This window comes from Furipterus horrens, unplaced genomic scaffold (assembly GCF_987537825.1).
Source record: "Furipterus horrens unplaced genomic scaffold, mFurHor1.1.pri manual_scaffold_4, whole genome shotgun sequence".
NCBI lineage: Eukaryota > Metazoa > Chordata > Mammalia > Chiroptera > Furipteridae > Furipterus > Furipterus horrens.
The window spans coordinates 29,966,554-29,986,497 of record NW_028327174.1 but is presented as its reverse complement, the minus strand read 5'-3'; the positions used below and the strand labels follow the sequence as shown (position 1 = coordinate 29,986,497).

At 32.7% G+C, this 19,944-nt stretch overlaps 1 protein-coding gene across 1 annotated transcript; it reads left to right on the top strand.

Moving 5' to 3' along the window:
* Positions 1–1,671: 1,671 nt before the first annotated feature.
* Positions 1,672–9,182, top strand: RERGL (RERG like). The gene is made up of 5 exons (XM_090275471.1): positions 1,672–1,770; positions 2,854–2,910; positions 4,956–5,029; positions 5,933–6,081; positions 8,788–9,182. Exons 1-5 carry the CDS (start codon positions 1,719–1,721, stop codon positions 9,068–9,070), a joined length of 615 nt encoding a protein of 204 aa, XP_090131597.1. The 5' UTR covers positions 1,672–1,718; the 3' UTR covers positions 9,071–9,182.
* The last annotated feature ends 10,762 nt before the right edge of the window (positions 9,183–19,944 follow it).

The following is a 19,944-nucleotide window of genomic DNA, read 5'->3' as shown; positions in this document are numbered from 1 at the left end:
TGAGAAACTAAAACCTTATGAAACAGTGAAGGCCTCAAGAATAATTTAAAAGAGTAAAATAAGTACTGAATCAATACCTTGAAAAGCTAATTGTAGTTATAAGTACACATGCTGAGAAAAATTTGCAAAGCCATTCAATTATTTAGTTTCACTCATGCTTTGAAAACCTTAGGAAACTGGAGAGGTATTCATTATTTTTCTTCTGCAAAAAAAAAAAAGAAGGCCATGTAATTTGGTCAATTACTAATATTACATGTTGAATAAAACATTTCCTTAGCATATGATATCCAAATGAATGATTATCTTCCAAAGTTTTTTCTATAAAATTCAGAATTATAAAAATATAATTGTCATAAATAAGTCGATTATGTTAACAATGTCAATTAAGTTTTTAAAATGTTTGTTAATAATTTAAATATCTTTACCTTGTTCAATTGCAAATTACACACACATATATTTTATATAGCAAAAATCATACACTACATATTACATTGCAACATAGAACAAAACTGGTCATAAAGGTGAAGCTAATTATGATGGGGATTATATACAGTTAGAAATTCTACAGCAGGAATTTTCAAACTTAAACTCTTCTCCAAATTAAAATTAGTGCATACAATATTCCAAAACAATAACAAAAATTAAAGCATTTTAAAAATAATATATGTAATATGTATGTGTATATTTACTTATATTTATATAAAGTAGAATGAAAAAACAACCCATAAAGTAACACAGAAGTAATTTCATTATAAACATATTTATGTTTCTGCTAGAACTGTAATTCTTTTAGTAACTTGGATGAAACACATATTTCAGTTTTGGTAAGTATGATTCATTTGTATATAGACATTTATTTTGATGCTAATAAATCTACAAATGCACACACATTGTAAATAAACCTATGGGGTTAACATAACCAACACTTGAAGTTCAATTATGAGAAGTCATTGATTTGTTTTTTTATTATACACATATCAACTTAACCATTTTTAAGTTTAAATTTCATACTATGATTTTTAATATTCATAAATTATTTTCCTGCATGATATGAGAACTTACTATTCTATGGCTTTTTCTAATGTTGTCAACATAATTTAAAGATAACACATATAAAAATTTTATATTTATAATAAAATAAATTTTATTAACTCAATCCCTATATTCAAAAATCTATTTTATTAATGAGCATATCAACCTAATACGAAGTGGTAGCTATCCTCTTCCTTTGCTCGTTTCTTCTCATGACTAAATTAACATATTTCATCTTGTCCTTCACAGAAGAAATGCAAGAATATATAGACTCAGGTATTAATAGAAAAAGCAAAATGGATTCAATTTAAGTAAATTTATAGGAATGTTTACTCATCGAAAAAGTTTCTTAATGAAGTGAGATCATTTTTCTAGGTCCTAGAAGAAGGTAGATTCCAGGTACACAAAAATAGGGGGTAGAGAGCTGAGCTTCCATTAAGTTCTTAGCTATTGGCTTTATAAGCCTTAGTATCTAAATAGTAGCTCCAAAAACTTTTTTAATGGCATATGTTCAAAACTACAACATTTAAAAGTTATTATTGGATGGTAGGAGTATGGGGTGGGGTTGGCCTTAGAGAAATGAAAACAGCGTTACTTTTTAAGAAGGATTTAAAAAATCTTATGCTTGGCTCGAGTCAGTATTGCTCCAGAACGCAGGCCTGACCAGGAAGAAGCAGAAAAACAACATGAATGATGTGAAGCTTGCTGTCCTGGGTGGCCACGGAACAGGCAAATCAGGTGAGTGGCGGTGTTTCCTCTGGCAAGGGGTGGAGTGCAAAACGAGTGTGAAATATATTGACGTGTATATAAAACTTGATATAACTATACCATTGTACATTGTTTTTCATTAGCAGTTTTTATTTTATAAGCAAGTTATGCAATTACCTGTATACTTGAAGAATTTATAGACAACTTGAGGGAGATAACTGTTTAAAGTATTATTTGTATCTTGTTTTACTGATATTTAAAATTCATAGGCATCACAGGAAATCCCTCCATCCCTATCCCACCTACTTTTCACTGCAACACACCTGTCCCTACACTCACCAGTGGCCAAAAGATGGCCTTGAAAGAATTCTTCTGCTCTGAGACAAAGTGTGGAGAGAGATGTAGGGCCTGAGGATTTTTTTTTTTTTTTTTAATGCCACATTACAGAAGGAAAAAAGTCATTTTGGAGGAGCATTGCTTTGTAGATGCCTGGGAACTAAACATTTGCCCTGACTTGAGAAGCCATCTTTTGTTTTATTTTATTTTGTTTTTGCTCACATTGAGCTTACATTATGATGGCAATAAGGATACCACTGATAGAAGTCCCCTGAGACCAAAGACTAGTAATTGGCCAGACTCAGGAGCTGTTAATAAGATAACTGACACTAGAGGTCCTTTCTCTATTTTCTGGATTTTGAAGTCCCTATATCCTTCAGTAAATGCAATTGCTTGATATTGTCCTTGTCATTATTAGCAAGTAGCACCTTGGAACCACACTAAGGAAAATAAAGAAATGCTGTAGTTCTTGCACCTCAGATTTAATGAGAAATATGTCTCTGTTACAAAAGGTAAGTTGCCTCATGTGTTTGTATTTGTGAATAAGTTACATAATGATTTGAGTGGATAACATTCTAAGATCACTTTGTTTCTGGCCTCTTAACCTTTAGTACGGTGGAAATCTTGCTACTATTATTGAGACCAAATTTGGTAAAGCTTTAAGATCTTCCCAATGCCTGATAATTGTTGAGCTGAAAGATAAACTCCCATGTACATAACTAAATTATCTGTATCCTAAAACAGAAAGGATCATAAATCCAATTTGTTTATTTGCAGCTCTTACAGTAAGGTTTCTTACCAAGCGATTCATTGGAGAATATGCTTCTAATTTTGGTAAGTCACTACTTTAGACATTTTTCACCTTAAAAGTTCAGATTATAATTAAACTACAATGAAGATCAGCAAAGAATTTTAATAAAAATCGTTTATTTTTGCATGTAAGCAACTTATTTATTCACAGATTCTGGTTAGAAATACCAAAATAAATAATTGAACAGAATGTTATTTTAAGATAAAATTTATCCAATTTGATGTGACCTGAGATGGATTAGAAAGTCACTTGGTTTCAGTTTAAAACTATAAAAACATTAAAACTGAGATCTCTCCTTGCCTTCCCCACAAATATTGTTAAGTATGTGAGTATGAATATTTTTGTAAGCTATGAAACAATTTTGAAATTAGATAAACATCTGTTGAAAGATAAGAGCAAATTAATTATAAAAGCACAAGTAATTATGAAATAAGGTTTTATTGTAAAACTATGTGAAAATAACAGGAAAAATTATGTCTTGATTAGAAGATCATATGTAATTATCTATGTTGCTTATGTAAGTTTCAGAGAAATTCTAAAACAGGTGTCAGGGCACCTTGATATAATTTGAGGATCATTTCTCTAACTATACTAGAAATGTCTGTTATTTTGATGAAAATTAGTATGACATATGGGAAATACCACAGTGGGGAATTAATAAAAATGGTAAGTATTGCCAGCAGTTTGAGTATATTTTTGGCTCAGCAGCTAATCAATGTAATTGTACTAAAACTTATCAGATTGAAGGTATGGGAAAATGTTTTGGTTTTTTTATTTAAAAATATGATGGATTTCTAAGTAATACAAGAATGGAAAAAAGTGAAATAATTATTTTGTTCAATGATACTTAGGGTAAAATAAAATTATGATTGTAAATGTGTTTTTCCATGAGAAATAAATATAAACAAAAATATTTGGCATTCATTTTTGAGATAGTGTATTAAAGTACTTCAGAAAATAACTTTAGAAAGTATTGCATTATGTCGTTTTTTACATGTATCCAATATAATATTTCAGTCCATAGGACACTGTGAACATTTTAGGACAAATGCTTGAAACTGATTATAGAAAGGAGAAATAAATAGAAAGAGAAATTCTCACTGTTTTATTTCTCAGGTCAGCAAACTCAGTCAAAAGGTCAACATAACTCACAAGCTAGCAGTCAGACATGAGAAAATGTTCCAGAACCACAAAACAAAACATAAATAAAACACCAGCCCCCAAACAACAGCAGCAACAATGAAAAAAAATCACCTTAATCTTTATAGAATATAGTTGTATAAACAAATAAAGTATACACATTTTTGGTTGTTACATCTTTGCTAAGAATATGAGATTTAGAGACATTTTGGAAAAGCAATCAGATTAGCAAAAGGTGACCACTGTATGAGGACAAACTAGCAAAAAATGACTCCATCTTGTAAATAAAGACTAGAAGGAGAAATAACAAAACTCTATAAAGAGTTGATGCCTCCTAATGGCAGTTTTTAGTTTTGAGAGTGGATATTTTAAAATATATAGAAGGAAATTCTGTAGTCCACAGTAGTAAACTTAAATGAGGTTTAGAAGGTATTGTCTGGAAACATTTTAAGCTTTAATTGTCTGAAAACATATTTTAAGGTTTAATGGACGAGACTATAGGATCCAAAGGATTGTTAATAGATTCAGGTTTTAGTAATGATACAGTAAAGAGGAAGAAGCTATGATGCGTAAGAGAGATGTAGAATTGGTAGAGCCATGTCTTTCACTAGGTCAGAGGAAATGTTAACTAGTTCACAATAAATTGATTGGCCTTAGATAGAAACACAGATAATTCATCCATAGTAATAGGATAGAAGATAAGTACATAAGCACAAAGGCATGTGGCTGAATAGATGTAGTGAATTTCACTTGTGAGGAATATATACAAGCAAATAAAACAAGTATGTTTTTTCGACCACTAGCAATAAAGGACAACTACACTAAAATATAACCACTTGAATTTGCAAAATTGTGATACAAATATAGGTCTATTTAAAAATTTCTGTGGTGTATACATACTGACGATAAACATATGCATATTTTTCAGAATCCATCTATAACAAGCATTTGTGTTTGGAAGGGAAGCAACTGAATCTAGAAATATATGACCCTTGTTCTCAAGTAAGTAAAACAAAATACCCTTTTATTTTTTCAATCATGATTTGAAGAAGATTGGATAAGGGTCAGTGTAAAGCTGCCAGTCTTAAAATTGAATTTTCTTCTCAATATTAACTATTAAAACTCTAAGAGATTATTTTAGTGTTATGAATTCCATTATCTAGCTTTTCTGTAAAGTTATAACAAAAACTCATATTACAAATATCTTTAAAATAGAAATAATAGGCTGAATTCATATTTCTATCAGGTCACAATGTAGCTATTAGGAGTTAATAGTTTAATGGCTTATCATTCAGTTTGTATTTTCACTGTTTCTTTTGTAGCTAATCACTGTCAGAGCATAAGGTAGATTTTGAGTACAAACCTCTTTGCTCATTCAAATACATATAAATTAAAAATAGGGTTATCTAAATAACAGCTATTCAAGATTTCAAAACAACTGCATGGGATGGATTTTTTTAGGTATGGAAAATATATCTTAAATCTTTTTATCTACTCTATCATATTTTTTTACTGATTTCAATCTAGAAGAAAAAAACAATAGATATTCCTTTTGCTAATATAAATAAAAAATGTTATCTATTGTCAAAACAAATATATGGATACTAATTCAAAGAACAATTATTATAGCTTATCAATTTTTTAAAAAGTAGAGATATTTTCCTAGAGAAAAATTGTAAAATGAGATAGATACAACTTTATTATAGTTCATCTTTATACTTTAAACTTTTAATCACTCTTAATTAAAGAGAGTAATGAAGAAATAAGGAAACTACATTTTAGAAAATACCAGTGTTTGATTTATTGAATTCTCTTCTAAATGAAACGGGTCTTCATTAATTAACTCTAAAGTGTATAATACATACATCAGATTCCATCCTTTTGATGTGCTTGGTTTATTTTCAGCCACAGAAAGCAAAATTTTCCCTCACAAGTGAGCTGCATTGGGCAGATGGGTTTGTTATTGTGTATGACATCAGTGACAGGTCTTCGTTTGCTTTTGCAAAAGCACTGATCTACAGAATTCGGGAGCCACAAACTAGTCATTGTAAAAGGTAAGATATTTTTCATTCCTTTCTCCTTTCTTTTTAGAAGTAAATCATGACATAGCCGTAAGCATCATTAGGAAGAGTTTAATACAGCCTTCCAATTACAAAATTTAACAGCCCTGAACAATTCACCTTCCATTCCACAGGAGTTATACATGTAGTAAAAGGAATAAGATGAGAGTACTTTATATCCTGGCTGACATAAACAGTTACTTGCACTGAGTAAATGGCTATTTTACAAGACACCTTCTATTGTTAACATGACACTCACTTGCAAAATAATGGTCCTTCGTACACAAGATAGTTTGCTCTCCAACCTTCCCTTTTCATGCCCACAAAAATGTTAAGGATACTAAATAAATCCAGATTTATTACATTTGGCATCCAATTCCTAGTCATTTGGTTGTTCAGTCTATCAAAGCAAAATAGACAGAATAATCAAACTGATATAAATTCTATGTATGAGAATACATTTTTCTCCATTTCACCTCCTAAAATATATAGCTGATCAACAATTCCTCATTGTTAATTGTCTCGACATAAGTAACTATGAAGAAAGACATAATTGTGCCTTAAACCATTCTTGCATTAGCAAACATCTTTAAACATATAAATTTCCCATTAAAAATTTTTTTTGTTTTATAGCCTTTCCTAGTTAAAATATTTATTTTTGTTCATAATGATGATGTAAGGATTCTGTGTGTGCTCTTAACCTAATTTGCACTTAGTCTAAAATAACATTCTAACCCAAGAAGAAAAAAAGCACAATATTATCACTGAAAATTGGTATAGGTGCTTTTTATATTTATTTTAAGTGTCCTACTATCAAGAAACATCAGATAATAATTGATAAAGGGTATTTCCCTGGAGTCATTTGAAGTAAATTATTGTTTATAGCTGATTGACCTCAGATAAACCCTTTAATCTCTAAGACCTCAGTTTCCTGATTATAAAACTGTTGGAAGCATGATAGAAAAGGATGTGATTGTAGTAAGATATCTCACAGCTCTGATTTCCCATAAAATTATTGTTTTTTAAAAACTCCATTTTTTCAGGCATTAAATGTCTTATATTTAAGCACCGTGACTTAGGTAAGGATTGCATTTGTTTGGTGTTCCTCCAAATCATAGAAATCACTCAAGCATACTAAAAAAAACATGTAAAAATAATAGTAATAAAACAATCTGTGGTATTTCCTGGCAATCTTCTTAATGTCCTGATTAATAATTTTTAGAGTATTTTCAATTTTTAGTCTCTGTAGACTAGAAAAGAAAAATATGGCATTGTTTAATTAAAATTACATCTAATATTTGTGACTCACCCTTCAAAATATTTTATCATTCCCCATTATTTATCTACAATAATTTTCTGAACTATATAGAAAAATATATTATTAATACCCTCAAAAGTCCAACACATATAGTATTTTTTTCCACATGGCTCACACTATCATGTGAATGAAACCAGTTTCAGTGGAATCTGGGGACAGAGTCTTTTTAGACAGACTTAATGACTGCATTTATTCAATTTTTTCCTATAGTAGATATCTTGGCAGTTTCATACCACTTAAGGACTAGCAATCTTACTATATTCTTCAAATACAACTCTGTTTTAAGAATGTTTTGTTGTGACCAATGAGAACACATTGATATTTAACAAAGATAATACCTTAACAAACAAATATATTTCTTAAATTAAAAAATATTTTTTACAAGGTCATGAGATCATGAAATCTTCTCTTGAGTATGCGATAATGGATATTAACAAAGAATAAAACCAATGAGTGTTGAATGATATTATATCTTATTATATGTCTGAATTGTTCAATTATAGTTACTATTTAGTAGAGTTAGTCCTTCTTTTTCTTCTTGTTTCTTTTTTTTTTACTGTAATTTTTTCATTACCATTTAGCCCCCTCTTCTGCTCTCCCCCTAGAAATCACCACCCCGTTGTCCATGTCCATGAGTCCTTTTTTCCTATTGGCTTGATCCCTCCACCCCTCACATTCCTCCACCCATAGCTGTCATTTTGCTCTCTGAGTCTGTCTTTATTTTTCTTGTTAGTTCAGTCTTTTCATTATATCCCACATATGAGTGAAATCATATGATATTTATCTTTCTCTGACTGGCTTATTTCACTTAACATAATATTCTCCAGGTCCTTTCATGTTGCCACAAAGGGTAAATTTTTTTCTTTCTTTCTTTTTTTTACAGCCGTGTAGTATTCCATTGTGTAAATATCCTCTTTCAATTGATAAGAAAATGAAAAACAATATTTAGGAGCATCTTTCATTGCCTGACATTGTGCTAGGTATTTTTTTTATACATCATAACATTTAATCTCTAAAAGAATTCTGTGTGACAATGAGTATTTTACCAGTTTTTTATGTATAAGAAAATTGAAAGTTGGGAAAGTCACAATCATGCTTCATTAGTAAACAGAGCTGTAATTCAAAAATAGGTTTGTATCACTTCAAATATGGTGCTTTAAAAACCTTGTTGCTTCTGTGTCATTTACTACGTCCTATCCAAAATAATTTTTATGTAAATGGAGATATGTATCATACACACACACATATGACTATAAATAACACACATACACAAAATATTTTTTCTGTCTTGGTCCATAATTCTATTTTTGGCACTAACCTACTTAATAAAAAAAGAAATTGTTAAACCAATCTTGCCAAAGAATTGTGTATCTGTATTTCAGAGCTATGGAATCAGCAGTGTTTTTGGTTGGTAACAAGCAAGATCTTTGTCATGTGCGAGAGGTTGGCTGGGAAGAAGGGCAAAAACTGGCTCTGGACAACCACTGCCAATTCTGTGAACTGTCTGCAGCAGAGCAGTCTCTGGAGGTAGAAATGATGTTTATCAGAATTATCAAGGACATCCTGACAAACCTCAAACTCAAAGAAAAGAGAAGACCCAGTGGATCTAAATCAATGGCCAAATTGATCAATAATGTATTTGGAAAGAGAAGGAAATCTGTTTAGTAGACACATGATCCTTGAGGATTTGTTATATCAGAGAGTTTCAAAAATTCGTATAATAATTGAATTTAACTTTGTAATTTAAAAATTCTTTTAGAGATATAAAGTGACTGAACATGAACCACAGCTGTGTTTTCCAATATATAGTTAACCTTTTTGGTTGTTTGTATCTTGTATACTCTGCTTCACACTTAACTTTTTCTTTATTACACAAAACAGCACTCAGTATAATCTATTGATGGGTAACTCTACAGTTTGCCTTGCAAATAAATATTGCTTATGTAATTTTATTAAACTGCCATTCTATAGGCCTGTTTACCTTTATTTTATATGTTTCTTTACAATAAAATATATAGTGATATTCATATATTTCATGTTTTATAGGGCTTAATTAATAAATTTGTGAAGTTCATGATCTATTTAATAGAAATGCATGAATTCAATTTTAAAAATGTTTTTATAATAATCTAGTGAGTTACTTTATAATACACAGATTTCGCTTATAACCTAGGCTTTAAGATGTTAAATTTCTTGCCCATACGCGCATAGATTGTATTTGGTCTGTTGTTGAAAATCTCTTGATGTTGGTCTGATGTTGAAATTTTTCCTGTATGCTATGCTAACAAGGGCAATTATAACGGATAACTTACACAGCTAAGATCCTTTTGGGATCAAAAGATTAGTCCTTTATAGTTCATTTAGAAATCATACATCATAAGGGAAGAAAAAATTAATAACTATTGGAAATATATAACCTTGAAATCCCTGAAAGAAATATTGCATTAGAAACAAACATTCTGGGCCTTCTCAGATTACTTTGAGAATTCTTCTGAAGTCAACCAACTCCCTTCTGGACTTTATCACCATTGCTACTGCCTTTGCTGAGTTTTCCACCTATTACATTTCAAGTTGTGGTCATAGGCCTAACTTCAGCCAAATTGCTGAAAATTAAGGTTTACTCTCAGAGAAGTTAAACTGGGAGTACAAGCAATAGTGCCCCGTACTTGGTTACTATGCATCATCAGTAATCTGGAGAACAGAGTGGAAGATCTTGAGTAGAAAGTGGTAGACAAAAGTGGGGGAGGGGTGACATAGAATATTAGCTTGGGTAGGAGAGAATTCATTTATTTGGTGTCAATCACCATGAATCATGATTCAACCTTGTAGGTGTTCATTAGAAGTCTAACTTTGATGATATACTGGAGTAAAAACAGTGCAAGTAGAAGTTCATGTGCTGGTATACAAAACCATTCAGAATATTCCTAAAAAGGGGAGAGTTAGAACTGATATGGTAGGTTGGACCCAAGAGCCCATCATCTGACCATGTTCTCTGGGACAATTTAGGGGAACGTCCTAAGGAAGTGAGAAACGCCTTGGGGAAGGGACAGACAATTTTGAGAAGATTAATAGTGACTGTGCTCTCCAGGTCAGAGTTGACAGTAGGAAAGCTGCCATGGAACTGTGCTCCTCAAAATCAATGTTGTTAATAGAATCTTGGAACAGCAGAAACTGATGTCAGGATTGAACCTGTTGTCTGTTATTCTCCTACTATGATACTCAGGGTAGAGTGTCCATTTCTGATACTGGCTGGTTGCAAACGTAGAAGTGACATGCTCAATCAGCTGTACTGAAGCAAAGTCCATATTGTAGACTCAAACATTGCTTCCATCCCTGCCACCAAAACTGCTATTATCATGGGTGCATTACATAAACACAATGGTGGTGAAGAAAAGAGGTTATCTGCAGGGCGGGTAATCCTGTTCATTTGGTTGTAAAGTGACTTCTCATTGGTGGATGTTCCCTGGTGGGCATTAACATAATACACGCAGATTTGTATATTTTATGCCCTCTCTGAGAAATTCATTCACATGCTTTTCATCCAGTTATGCTTGTTGTTGTTTTTCCAGTCTTCCCTCTTTATTACACAAAATAGTGCTCAGATACCTCCGACCAACATACAAAACCATTATCCCTGCCTAGAAATCTGTACCATGTGACACATTTTGTACCATACAATGTAGACAACCAAGTGTATTTCTTGACGCTCTGACAAATAAGATAATATTCTTTCACTGACAAATTTCATGGTTACTTTTCTGTAGGATGTAATGAGGCCCAGTCCTCTTCTGGCACTAATACATCAAGCTTAGGTGAAGAGAGCTTCATATTAACTAGGAACATCTAGATTATATTGCTATATAAATGAGAAATAAACCTTTATTGTATAGAGTAATTCTGGTAAATTCAGTAATATACTTCTTTTGGTTGTATCTTTATAAGGATTTTATTAATATTTTATAATCTTTGTATTGACTATATATGTATGTACATATATACATGCATATCAGTTTAAGCATTTATACTTTAATATTTTTAGTTTTGTTTATTTTTTCTTATAATTTTCCTGAATAATCTTAGTTTTACAGATTTGGTCTTCATTCTTTAAAATTATTTTTCCAGTCAAAGATTCTTTTGGGGAAGATATTGCATTAAAGAAAAAATATCTATACACATTATATGTAAGAACTCTAATGTCAAAATGGTATGGAAATTCTTTCATAACTTAACTGTGCATATGTATCTGTGATGTGTCAGACTTCAAAATTTTTCTGTTTAAGTTACTGTTTGTATTTATATATATTTAAAATGTTTTTTTAATATACCTTGATATTTTAGTAAGATGACATGTTTATTTTATTATAAGGAGTCTAGGGAACATACTACTAAGAACAAATTCTCTCACCAAAAGAGAGAGAGCAAGATGACTATGTGAGGTGATGTGTTAATTTACTTGATTGTGGTAATCATTTCATAGTGTTTACATGTATCAAGGCATTATGTTGTACACTTTAAATATATTACAATTTTACTTGTCAGTTGTACTTTATTAAAGCTGAAAAATCACCACTGTTTTACATTAAAAACAGAATTTATATTTTAAAAGTAGTCTCTGTGAGGTAACATTAACAGTGAGCTATTGACTTTCAGGTAATTTTAAAAGTAATCAGTTAATTTCTCCTTTTATGATGTGGCAGTTTTAAAATAGGTTCAGATGGTTTTTGACACTTCTCCCATCTAAGATTGAGTCTAATTCTCTTTCCCTTGCTCATAGATCATCCTTGTTGACTCTCCTTTAACAAATTGAATGAGGTAGAAATAATGGATGAGATGTAACGAGACCCTGTTGGTTAAGGGGCCAGAGCTCCCGTCCATCCCTCCCTGGAATTCTGCTTTGGAAGCCGTGAGCCAACATATATGCATCTGGCATCCCCTGAAGGCATCAGGCTGGAGCTACCGCATGATGTTCATGATCATACAACTACCAAATACATCAGCAAATATTCGTGTAACTTCAGTCTCTAACCTTGGAATACCCCAGCTGATGCCAGGTGGATCAGGGATGCATTATCCCCACACAATTTTGCTCCACATGTAGATTTACGAATGTAATAAATATCATTGTTGTTTCTGGGTTTTAAACCATTATGTTTTGGGCCTGTTATGTGGCAACCAGAACTGATAATTCATTATAACTTTCAGTAACTCAGCCAATATATAGTGCTTGGCTTTCTAATTGGGCAAAAACAGAGTGAAAAAAGGATTCTTTCCAACAGATTCAAAATGGTCTACAAGATGAAGTTGTCCCAACATCAGTGTTCTCGTGAATACAATTCATATGTAAAGCAAATCACAAACCTAAAAATAATAAATTGCAGTTTTCTAAAGTAAAAAAAAACAAAACCCATCTACTTACAGAGAAACAAATATATCAACACCAGGCCCTAGAATGTTGTAGGCTGAGGACAACAAATGAGTCTATAAATCTCAGAGATAGTTAAGCTGTATCACTCACTAGGCTGGGGATTGCCTGTGATGCTTCTTGTAGAAAAAGAGGCTGTCATTCATTTGGGATGAGCTTCAGTGAGATAACACATAATGAGGGGCAACAGCTGAGGGAGGGAATGCCAAAGGGGAGGGGTCTTTGAAAATGATTTTGATTTAATACAAGGCATGCACTATTAATAAAGAGGTTGAATGATACCTGTATGTTTTATAGGTTTATAAATTGGCTGTAGTAAAATATTTTACATCTTAGATCACTAGGTATTGTTTCAGCTTATTATGGGAGATATCTATCTAGAGTTGACTGAATTGTATTAATCTGAACCTAGTTTAATGATGCCTTAACATTTTTATGGGAGAATTTAATGTTTGCAATATCCATGTTCCTTATTTGAAAGCGTGACTTATAGGTTTCTCATCTTCCTTAAATTATGAAATCCTTCAGCTAATAAAGGAAAATGATTATAGTTTGCAAAAAAGGCAAAGTCATTTAACAATCCATATAACTGTCTATTGTAGGACTTTGCATAATAATTGTAATTTAGCTATTAGGTATTCTAAAGGCAGTTATCAGTCATACTCTACAGTTCTAAGGGAATCAGGCAAAGCCCAAATTATTTAAAGTATTTTAAATTCCCAAAGAAAAAAAGACACACTATAAATTGAAAATATACTCTACAATGACAGTATATTATTTTCAAAGCAAAGAACAAGTTCATCATAATTTTCAAATGTATAAACTACTAAACAGATTATTTTTCTTTCATTTGAATAGAGATATAATTCAAGTTTATTCATAATAATGGAAATATAAGTTCTTCTAAGAAAAGAATTAACAGACTATGAAGTGTCAGTTGCAATGTGGGATTTGAAGATTTTAGTAATCCTGGAACAACTAAGGCATAAAGAGTTCACAATAAAAGAGAAAACTGAAGAAGAATAAGAGATGAAATTGCTTGCCATTATATGAATGGTATGACCATGAGTTATCTCTGTAATTTTTAGATAATTTTAAAGGGCTGAAGATAAATATTTAACACCTAAGCACATGGAAACATTTCAAAACATACATTATATTTTAGACTGATTACTTTCCAGACATAAAGTTACTTTCTTGGTAATTATTTAGATTTTTAAAATTTGACGTACTTCTACATATAAACACATCTGGGGTCAAAATTCTCAGGCTGAATCGGAGGTAGAATGTTTAATTAATTCAAACAACAATTATAAAAAAAAAAAACCTGTGTTGACTTTTATCAGATTTTGAGGGCTAAAGTAAAAGAACTCTATTACTCACATTATGCTCCACAACAGAGGAGGTTTTGAGCAAAATTTGTTCAAAACTAGTTTGATCATTTTAAGTAACTATTTTTTAATAACATCTTTTACAAGCTAAACATTTGTAGACCAAGACTAACACACATATATGTGTTTGTGTATATGTGTATATAGATAAACTATTACTTATATATATTACCAAATGAGTGATATCTATTAAATAACCTTACAATTTTACAGATATTGGCATATATGTTTTTTAACCATGTGGATTAATTGAGGACCAATTCTAAGGACTGAATACGACATTTTACAATTTTCTATTGAAGTTCTATTTTTTAATTTGAATAATGACTGTTTATAATATCACTGAAACTTTATATAACAGAAGTCATGTAACAGAAATTCAGTGTTTCTAACTGCATTGAGGCTTGAAAGGAGAGATAAATTATACCTTATATTTGTGCTATGTTCTGGACTGAAAATGCATAATTTGCCTGCTGACAGGTACCTACAAATATACAGGATGGAGCAAACATAGGTTTATAGTTGTGAGTACATGAAACACAGAGCTTATTCTTGTATTATTATTAATTGTTATGTTATTGTCAATACAAACAACTGTAAACCTACTTTTGCCCATTCCTCTGTTACTCTTTTAAGCCCAAGCTTGCACACAAGCTTTACACAACCAAAGAGCTGTGCATCTCTCCCTCCCCTCCATGAGAACAATTCTCTGAAATAGCCACAGCCCTTATTTTCTATCACTCAGGATCCACTACCAACATCTTTTATCTTTCTTTAAAGACTCACAGCTAGAGAATAAGAAAGCGGCAGTGGCAAACTGTTTCTTAGCCTTTCTAGTACTCATGGGGAAAGGCAAACACACAGATGAAGTAGAGATTAAGTTGCTGACGATGTTGAGGCAGGTTCTCAAAGAACCGTGGTTTTAGAATTCTTCTTGTGTAGCATTTGTTTAAAAATCTTTGTATAATTTATTAAATATATTTTCTCCTCATGATGAGAGGATGGCAAGTTTGAGAACCGCCTCTCACCATGATAAAGCAAAGACTAAATCAATTCCAATTTTGCATAGGAATTATGCTGAGATCGACACAACCACCAGACTTCTAGCATGAGATCCGAGAGAGCTTCGCTATCCTCTTAAAAAAAAAAAAAAGGGTTAAAAGAGTGATGAAGATAAGGATAAAATAAGTGCACCTATGTTGGTAAAACTAACCATACAACATCTTTCCTTTTATAGGGATTGAAAACCATAAAACTAAAGAAACAGATAATACCCCACTACCAACACATGCATTAATAATAATAATATATATATTTAAATATTGCTCAAGAAAAGAACACAGCAATATTAATCTGAAAGGGGAAAGTATACATTTAAAGTAATTTTTAAAATGAAAAATAAAATAGAGAATCTCAAACAGATTTTTAGAATCTTCATTTATGGCAATGAAAGGTTGCACTAGCATTACAAAAAATAAGTTAAATGAAATTTATGTGAAGCAAGAGAAGATTTTTAACAACACAAAAGACAAAGAAATGCATAATATGTAAAACACATCATAATATAAATATTCTAAGTTTAAAAATTAGAATCTAACCTCAAATAACAATGACACATATTTCTGGAACATAAACTCAGAAATCCGTAATAGAAGCAACAACCCCTATTCTGGCTGTGCAAAGATATAGAATTCCACATCTCAAATATGACTTGGTGTGTTGGAAAAAAATAAACAAAACATATTCTGGTCTTGCATAAAGGAGAAGCATGAAAAAAAATCAATGGGAAACATCCAGCATAGCTTCAATTTCTTTGCAACTACATGATAAGTTAGTTAAGGAAATTGAAAAATCTAAAGAGTTATGAGGGAAACATTTGCAAAACTCTAGTTATAAAGATAGATAAATTCTGTGAAATATGAAGACTAAATATTTTCAGATATGCAAGTGTTCTCAAAATATGCTCAATTAGGGTTACTAAAAGATGATCAAAATTTCAATCCCAAATAAATAAAGAATAATTAAAATGAAGAATTTAGAAACAGAAGGCTATACTATGAAAGAATTGTGATGAATCTAATTATATAAATAGAATGATATTGTGATATTATTTATCACTGGTGACTCAAACTGACTTCTAGAAATTGAGACTATATCTTATCAGGAAAATGAACTATTTAAAATAGGCTTTGTTATAGCAGATAAAAATGTAAATAATATTGTCTTAATGATAAAGTTAAAGTAATTATAATATGTGGACTATATAATCACGTGGTGAATATGAGCCCTGTCCAGTAGGCATCCAGCCATATAATATAAAAAGTAGAAACATTTATTGAAGAAGATACAAGATACAAGAAACACTGTACATAGGACAATGACACTTCAGTCCTCTTCAAACTAGCATAGTTTTCCCAGTCGCCATCAGCTGCCCCATCCGTTGTATTTTTCTGAATCTCATTGATGGCCTGAGATTCCTTCCCTTTCAATGGTGATTTTAATTTTGGAAAAATCCAGAAGTCACAGGGTGCCACATCTGGGCTGTCGGGGTGCAGAGTCACTTGGGCGATTTAATGTTTTACCAAAAAACCGTGCATGAGACATGATGCATGAGTGGTGTGTTATCATGATGAAGCTACCAATCACCAGTTGCCATAGGTACAGCCTTCTGAATCATCTGAATAGTTTCCATGAAGGAATATTCAAGCTTAACACAAAATTTGATGCAGATTCATTGCGCCATTTTGAATGTGATGGTCACATAGTGCACATGCTCACTCAACAGCATCTACAGTCCCCACTGACTAGTACAGTGAAGTCATCATTGTTCACACATGCACATTCCAGTCCACTCTCCTTGGCTGCCAGGTTACATCAGTGTTGCACACTATTCTCTTTATATTAACAATGGCTGGGCTGTTTCTGCACAGACCTCATATACTAGGTACATAGCACAGTGCTAGATAATCTAAATATATTTTATATAAATGTATACAAGTGCCCTACAAGGAAGATATTATCTCATTTTACATAACTTACATAGTTATTTCATTTACATATGTCAACATGGATTTAAAAAATTAATCAAGATCAAAGGCCAGTTATTGCCTGAGCTGGGGTTCACCAATAAATGAGCTGGCTCTAAACTGCTTTCTCCACCACACCATCCTTCTTCAATACTACTGAAAAAAATATATACACATTTAAAATAATTTCTACAAATGTTTTTTAATCTATTAGGAGATGCCTATGTTTTGATAATAAATATAAAAGCAAAATTCAAATGTATAGGTAAGTATGATTTCATTTATGTATCTAGAAAAATTATTGCAAAGTAATATGCCAAAGGATTATGCCAAAAGATTTTCAATCTGTGCTTTACAAAACTTCAGTAAGTGAACATTAATTACTTCTCTAACCAAAGGACAATTAAAGATTATTTCATAATTAGAAATATTGAAGGACTTTATTGGGATGATTTGCATAGTCAAAAATTTTAAGGGAATAATTAAAATCTCTGCACAGCTTACATTTATTATTAAGATCTTATGAATCTTTATTTTTTAAATCTAAATCAAAGCCCAAATGTTATCAATTACATTTATTAATTTCTCATTTCTCTTCATGTACTTTGTACAAGTTTGCATTATATTTATAATTTAAAGAAAAGGATATATCTTTTTCCATTTTTGATCATTGTAATTTACATAACATAAAATATACATATTTTGAGTACATAGTTCAATGAATATTAAAAAATGTATTCACCTGTGCAAGTACTGTCAAATCATGACATAAAACATTTCCATCATCCTGGAAATCTCCTTGGTGTTCCCTTACAAGCAATCTGGAAATCAGCTTGCCAGTCATTCATAAACATAAATGTAACTTGATAAACAATAGAAAGAACATGAAATTATTATATACAATAGAATGAACTTGCAGTCTTTATGGAATGAATACACCCATATTACATTACTTTAATCTCAAAGGAAGGGAAGTCCTTGTGATTCTTGTTCTCTAAAATTGCCCCAGGGCCTTACCATAGTTGAAGCCCATAATATATTTATTGAATAAAATATTTGAATTTATATTACATGGCAGGCACTGTGCTATTATTTTAAAAATATTTTTATCACCATATTCTTTTATCATAGAAGTAGTTGTTATTAATAAGTAAAAAATCTTTTAAAATAATATAAAACTATCAAGAACAAAAATGCTGATAGTTCTCTTATACCATTCTCAAATTACCACTCCCAAAGTGTTATTACTAGTAATTCTAATCTTTGCTCTTACAAACATAAAACACATACTTTTATAATAAGCAAATACAACAAGCAATGTTTATCAATAATCTCTTATGAGGTAGGCTTTGGACTAAGCTTTGGGGCTAGAGCAGGAAACAATACTTATAAAACTCCACAGTTCCATAAAACTTTAATTTTTGTGGAGACAGCGATAAAAAAAAAGATAATGTTACAGGACTTTAGGTAAGGTTGAGTGCATAAAGGCAGCAGAGAAAGATTACTGGTAATCAATTAAGAAATAAGGGCATGTCCCAGGCTTGGGACAAAGAAGTGTGGCTATTTTAAATGGAGTTAGGTATGGACTTTCTGAAAAGATCTTTCGAGTAAAGTACATGAAGGAGGTCAAGGAAGAAGCATTCAAAAAACATTCTACTTATTGGAGCCTGGGACCAAGTGGGCTGTGGTGGGCGAAGGTCTACCTGTCACGGGGCTCAGGTTTGGCAGCTGTGACACCAGCAAGGGCTGCCGGATGCCTGGACTCGGGAAGCTTCCTGTGCAATCTGTCTCTGGCCAGGGAATTTGAGGCTGGGCTGTCCTATGCCTGAGACTTCATGATGACCTTGGCCCAGCCCACCTCTAGCCCGGCAGGCCTCTGGAGAGCCACCACCATGACCACCTTCACGTCCTCACTGACCCGGTTCACTGACCCGGTTCCAAAGCTTGCGTGGCAATATGTTGTAGTTGTCCACAAGGTCGTGGATCTCCTCATACCTCCTCAGATGGGCCTGCTGGGTGAACTTGTAGCTGCCCTCAGTGCACTCAAACTTTCTCAGCCTCTGCAGTGTCTGCTGTGCACAGATGGCTGTTCCATCGCTGTGAAGGCTTCCCCACGGATCTGGCAGCAGTGGGCACAGCTCGCCTGGTGGGGTGCGGGGTCTTGCCCCAGAGGTGACACACTTGACACACTTGTAGGGCTCTTCAACCGTGTGCATGCCCAGGTGCGTGCTGAGATTGGCCTTTTGTGTAAAGGTGTGACTCACCGACTTATGGCCTCTTGTTCCTGTGCTTGGCCTTGGGAGTCCTCTGAAGGTCATTTTGACTCGAGGCCCGGTGCCCGTACTCTGCACACACAAACAGCTTCTTCCGGCAGTACTTGAAAGCCTTGAGCAGTTGCAGTTTTATTCTGGACGGAAGCACTTGACACAGGTGAGACAGGCATGGGGCATGGCGGGGTGGGGCGGAGGAGTCTGTGCAACTTCATTCTGTGACTCCCAACGTCCTTCTTTTTAATGAGCTACCGGGAGCAGGAAGAACACCGGTAGGGTAGCTCCCGTCTGTGGGACAGACACCACGTGCACCTGCAGCCTCATCCTGCGGTGGAAGGTCTGCTGGTGCTTGGAGGGTGTGCAGACCTTTTCCCAGTGCTTCCTAGAGCTCAGGGCTTCACGTTCCACAAAGTTCTCCTTGTGGAAATGA

Bases quoted from the DNA above. Each gene is read 5' to 3' on its own strand.
- RERGL (XM_090275471.1), top strand. From the start codon at position 1,719: ATGAATGATGTGAAGCTTGCTGTCCTGGGTGGCCACGGAACAGGCAAA. The intron at 2,911-4,955 runs GTAAGTCACTAC...CATATTTTTCAG, and splicing joins AGAATATGCTTCTAATTTTG to AATCCATCTATAACAAGCAT. The intron at 6,082-8,787 runs GTAAGATATTTT...TCTGTATTTCAG, and splicing joins CAAACTAGTCATTGTAAAAG to AGCTATGGAATCAGCAGTGT.